The sequence below is a fragment of the Triticum urartu genome, chromosome 2A (genome assembly GCF_056163025.1).
Source record: "Triticum urartu cultivar PI428250 chromosome 2A, HENAU_Tu73, whole genome shotgun sequence".
Classification (NCBI taxonomy): domain Eukaryota; kingdom Viridiplantae; phylum Streptophyta; class Magnoliopsida; order Poales; family Poaceae; genus Triticum; species Triticum urartu.
The window spans coordinates 412,610,194-412,615,745 of NC_141874.1; the positions used below are offsets into that span (position 1 = coordinate 412,610,194).

Consider the following 5,552-nt stretch of genomic DNA (forward strand, 5'->3'; position numbering starts at 1 on the left):
TGCAGTCTCGTTCCACCCTGAAGGAATAGTGCAAGTATTCACCGCTTGAAGAATTATCTCAACCACGTGGGTGCCTATAAAGTATTTTCCTGTGCAAAATGATTCCCCAACCTGATTTTGGGTAGGAAAAGGGAACTTAAAACTACTTTCAGGTTTCAGCTTGCAGCAACAGCCAAACCAAAACACGCTAGACAAAAACATCTGACTGGCGGTACCAATTCAATTCACAGAGGTATTTGTGTTTTGTCTTACAACATTCCTGTGTACTCTTATTCAAAAACACTGCCACGTAGTACTATGACAAAAAAAAATACATGTCTTTAGCAGTATAAGAAAAGTGCTCTTCACCATACTGTTTGAGCTTAATTATTTTACAAACTTAACAGGAAAACTTGCAACATCCTTGTCCAAAAGCCTTGGCTGGCTAGGCAGCTCTGCTTGGATGATGTCACTGCGAATTTTCCTCCATCTGAATTTGCTTCGCTGGAACTCCAGCACCCGCATATTCCACTGGTCTAGAGCCCAGCGCTGCCATTGGCATGTTCCGGGACCTCGACTGCTTCACCAAAGGGCCTGAAGTATGTGCAGGACGGGCATGCCGTGAAGATGTGCCAGCCACCAACCTGGAAGATTTGCGGTCCGATCTGGAACTGCGGTCAGAACGATGGGAAGAAGAGATCTTGCGTGTGTGACGGTCCGAGACCTCTTTTGAGCCAGTTGCTCTTACAGGCTGCTTGTTGTACACAGCAAGGTTTGGCAAGAGGCCTAACAGGTACTTCTTCAGGTGCTGGTCACCTACGTTCTTCTGTGCCGGGTTGCCATCTAGGTTGATGGCTTCGAGGGAATTGTAGTTCGCAGCCAGTTGACCAAGGCCCTTGGATGTAGAAATCTTGTTGTGGCGCAAGTCCAGAACTTTTAGCTTCAGAAGGCGGTGAAGGCCATCTACCTCACTGATCTTGTTACCAGCCAGATATAACTCCTTCAAAGAAGAACATGAAGCCAAACCTAAAAGGTGTCCCAAAACATAAATCAATGAGAAGCAAGCAAATCTGTTCGTTTTATACTGTCATTAACTGCAAGAGTATGGTGCAATTTTATTAAGAATAAATCATTCCATGTTATGCACTGGACTGTATTTTCCTCTTCAAAACATTGAATATAACAAGGACCATGGAGCATAGTGATTTCTCTGTTCAGAGGATACTGATGGGAAACATGATTAAATTTATTATCAGGACAGCCTACATATTAACTAGTAATTGGCGGCAGAACCGTGCAAGCCCAGAGCACCAGACAGTGGCCCAAGCACTAAGCTAGCGCTCAGTTCTCCATAAATTAAGCATATTTCATAAGGAGAAAGTAAAAGCTGTTGAAAACCATACCATGGCCAATTCTAGAGATCCTATTATAGCTTATGTCCAGCAAGCGTAAGCGTGTTAGTTCTCTAAGGCCTTCAATAATCGAGATATTATTCTTCGACAGGCTTAACATGTGAAGACCTTTCGGGAGAGCTCCTGCAGTTACGCGCACTGTGCAGAAAACCCCAGATGTTAGAGAAATTGATGACATTATCTCCTGAAACAAATGAATATTCCAATAATAGCAATAATTAATCTGCTGAATTATAGGAAGAATACTCACCTATTGAATTCCCTGATAAGTTCAACAGCCGTAGGCCTGAGAACGCGCTCAGTCTTGGGATTGCAACCAAACCAAGGTTTGGCAATTGTGCAGATGAAGAAACAGGAGTCAATTTGGAAATATAAGTGTAAGCTATCTCCATGCCAAGAGGACTTTTAGCATCAGGGCGCACAGCAGAAACACTGACCACCGACTCGCTATATTTTGTTGATGCAGAACTTGAACTTTCTCCCTGCTCCTCCACAATGATGTCACTGTCAATATCAATTTGGCTGATCCAATCCTCGATCCTTTTAATGCTGTAAGCTCTTGGACTAAGTTCATTTGGGTCCTCGTCAAAATGCTGATCACCATTCATTTCAGTTTCATTGTGTTCAGCTTCCTCACTAATATCCTTCGAGTCAGACGGGTTCTTCAAATTAGGCATGTCAATGCCAAGTGACTCCTGGTCGAGACCGCTATTTCTGTTCCACAATTTCTCTTCCCTCTCTTGATTTAAAGCACCATTGATGACACAATAATGCCCTGAATCCGCACAGCAAGTGGCAACTGGATGAGCTGAATTATCAGCAGCAATATATTTGCCATCCCAGTAGTCATGACTTATCATCCCATCCCTCACAAACTTCCCATCTACACTTGCAGAGGACCGTTGGCCATCTTCAGCAGCATCAGAGCGACCTCCTGAACCATTCTCCAAGTCTAATAATTCAGAGATACCTGGCGAAGAAGGTCCAGCACAAAGCACAGGCAAATTTGATTTCGAGCGATTTGTTTCATCACCACTCAAGTAATCAACCTTTTCACCGTCCATTGAACATAAATCCTCAAAAGATCTGCAACGGGGGCCTAGTCTCTCAGAATCAACAGAACCTTCTCGGTCACTATCAGAATTATTCTGAAATATAGCAGATTGTGACCTTGGAAATTTGCTGTGGTCATAAGAGTGATGCCTGTCAGAATCAGCGGCATGATCAACTGAAGGTTCATAAACACCATGACTGATCAGGTCAGATGAGGCATCAAAAACATTCTCGTTGTTCTTGCTGCCTAACCTAGTGGATTCTTCAACATCTGTATTGCTCTTGAAACCAGAGCAATGGCTTCTGTAATCATGGTCTGTAATGTCACACTCAGTACCTTCACTGCCATGATGATCACAATCCTCTTGAAGCATGTTCCCAAGAGACTGGCTCTTCTGTAGGTGCCCAACTTTCTCCTCTTTGTCATCATCAGAGCATGCATGTCTATTCCATTCATCAGATCTCCAGCATTCTTGGTGAGATGATGAGTTAATATCATACTGCCCACTAGCAACTGAATGGTTATTTTCATCCGCCATCTGCTTCGGGCCCACTGATCCAGCAGTGAACTTCACTGTTTGTTCCTGAGAATCTTTCTTTGAAACAGTAAGCATGGTCTTATCTGCTAGCAGAAAGGCCTCCTAAAGTACAAAAGGGGAACAAAGATATTTGGGAAACTATTAGTTGTCAGCTCAAACAAAGAATACAATTGGAAATTATTCAAAATACATCAGCTATTTTCCATACCTTCGGTTTCTGTTGTGTAGTAGAGGATGAAAAACAGAAAAACCTAACCATAAGTCAACTCTAGTGTCAACTGAGCTAACACCAGATCCAAAAACAGAGTTGATCCAATCACATTGCTAAATCACAGGCCTGTCTTGGAAGAGAGCTCAGCTCAAAAAAATTGTTACATCTCAGCTGCTTTCCTCAATTAACCGTAATCAACAAAAAGTCCCTCCAGTGCTCGCCGTAATCTCCAGATGTATGATGGGATTACTCCAAGAGGCAGCGATAAGTTGGTCGCAGAATTGTTGCAAATCCACACCCACTCAGAGGTGCGAGACCTGAATGATCTCTTGATATCTGCCAGAATGGAAGAAGGATTTAGGAACTAGACTGTTCCAGGAGGTTGCATATAGTCGTGGAAGTCCTGCAGAAACAAGAAGAGTGTGAGCAATCTGGCACGCATAATACACTAACACGTGAAATCTTGACTTGAAATGTTCCATTGCGTATGGTTTTAGCATGTTAAGCATATACTACCTCTGTACCAAAATATAAGACATCTTTTATATTTTGGTATGGAGGGAGTAATATATACAGCAAAAGGCCGAACTATTTGCAGTTAACTTTGAGTCCAAAAGCAACCATTAATTGTTGATGTACACAACTATACCCTCTGTTCACTAATGTAGGAAGTTTTTGCAGTTTAAATTGAACTGCGAAAACGTCCTACATTAGTGAACAGAGGTAGTACCAAAGGAGAATCATTCCTTAATCATCAGGGCCTACATTCAACTGAAACTGAAGACAAGTACAAAATATTCAGTTCCATGCAAGAACAAAGCATATGCATACCACTGCTGTTCGATTGAGATTATAACAAGTCCAAGCAAACCTAAGTTGATAGACTCCACAATTATCGCCAATATATACTAGTACTTTACAAGTTGTAACAAAAAGGACAAGATCCAAACCGAAAGGGTTCTTGATGTCACTGATTCCGATCACAATTATTGAGATTTGAGAGATCCTACACCTCAACCCCAGGAGTCCCTCCACACCACACTGTCTCTCCTCCCGTGAGGGGGGAAGCAAGCGAAGGGCACTTTTCCCTGTATCCCCGTTCCCATGTCACGATTTGCACGAGACAGAAACTGACACGTCAATGTCCTTTCACTGTATTTTACAGCTGAAAGATACAACTTTTGCACTGCTAATCATTATTAATGAGCCTTTCCAATCTAAAAAATCTGGTAACGATGGTGGGAAGGAGTAGTAGTATTATGCTCAGTGCAGCTATTTTTTAGTATCTGGGATTAAGTCAAGAGAAAACAGCGTCGCAATTCTATTCCATTAAGCCACCGTACAGCTAGCTTCCACTACAACGCGATTAGATTCGAGTAGCCAGGCCATAGATTCGTGTCGAATCCAATTCGATATGGATCCTTCCAGTGTTCTTTGCTTCGAGGAAACCAAATCAAGGAACGGGAATCCGCAACTGAAATCAAGAACGGGGCACGGCCAGACGAACCGAGAAACAGCGCGTATCTATCTAGCATGTATGATAGAGCAGAGATCATGAAACCGCAAAACTAAATCTAACTAAGGGAAGGAGACGATAACCAAGAAGAAGAAGAAGAAGAAGAAGCAGCTAGTGTTACCTTCTCCTCTCCGCTGCTCCCTCTCCCTCTTCCACGTGAGCGGCGGACGGCGGCGCTTTTGTACAGTCGGATTGGATCTGCCTATGTGTGCGTGCGAGTACGGCGAGTTGTACTCGGATTGGTTAGTGCGAAGAGAGAGGGAGGAGGAAGAGGGGTTGTTGTGGTCGTGTGGTGCGCCGCAATCGCAATTCGCAATTGCTATAACGTGCGGAGGGTAAAGGTGTTGAGGTTTGATTCCATCATCTTCTTTTTTGGATTTTTATTAAGGGGATTTTGACAACAGGTATTCTCCTGAAAACTGAATTTGGTATTTATCGGTGTCAAAGTATCTACATTAACCAAATATGACCCCTGAAATATCCGCGGACGCGTTTGGACAAAGACCGGGCGGGTCTATTTTGAGCCTCCATTTATGCATGCATGCAACTATGTCCCTTACTTTGTTTCCGAATTGTCTGGTCAACTGCATTTGATTAGTGGGATGGAGAGAGAAAAAAAGAATAAGGACGTGGCTAGGGAGTGGCCGGGTGCTTCCTAGTATTCCCTGGCAGTCGGCCATAAAAGGAAGGTTTTGGTCCCTCCCCCGCGCGAAAAAGGAAACCCACCTGTCCACCACTGTATCACGCGAATTGCATGCCCACCCTCCCCGCAACCCAACTCCACCTGGTCCTCCCGTCACGTGACTCCTAGCCGTTCCCTTCTCCTGAGCAAACCACCCATG

The 5,552-nt window shown here is 43.7% G+C and overlaps 1 protein-coding gene across 1 annotated transcript; it reads right to left on the bottom strand.

The window, feature by feature from the left end:
- Positions 1-202: 202 nt before the first annotated feature.
- LOC125537512 (Outer arm dynein light chain 1 protein) lies at positions 203-5,070 on the bottom strand. Its single transcript, XM_048700836.2, has 5 exons — positions 4,832-5,070; positions 3,192-3,597; positions 1,642-3,085; positions 1,383-1,529; positions 203-1,005 (listed from the first exon to the last, which is right to left on the bottom strand). The coding sequence occupies exons 2-5, from the start codon at positions 3,240-3,242 to the stop codon at positions 449-451; spliced, it is 2,199 nt and encodes a 732-aa protein (XP_048556793.1). The 5' UTR covers positions 3,243-3,597; positions 4,832-5,070; the 3' UTR covers positions 203-448.
- Between the last annotated feature and the right edge of the window lie 482 nt (positions 5,071-5,552).

What these genes read in the sequence shown, in the direction of transcription:
- LOC125537512 (XM_048700836.2), bottom strand. Translation starts at nt 3,242, where the DNA reads ATGGTTAGGTTTTTCTGTTTTTCATCCTCTACTACACAACAGAAACCG. An exon ending in CTACACAACAGAAACCGAAG is followed by an intron (nt 3,086 to 3,191) that starts GTATGGAAAATA and finishes TTTGTACTTTAG; the next exon opens with GAGGCCTTTCTGCTAGCAGA. An exon ending in CTTATCAGGGAATTCAATAG is followed by an intron (nt 1,530 to 1,641) that starts GTGAGTATTCTT and finishes TTTTCTGCACAG; the next exon opens with TGCGCGTAACTGCAGGAGCT.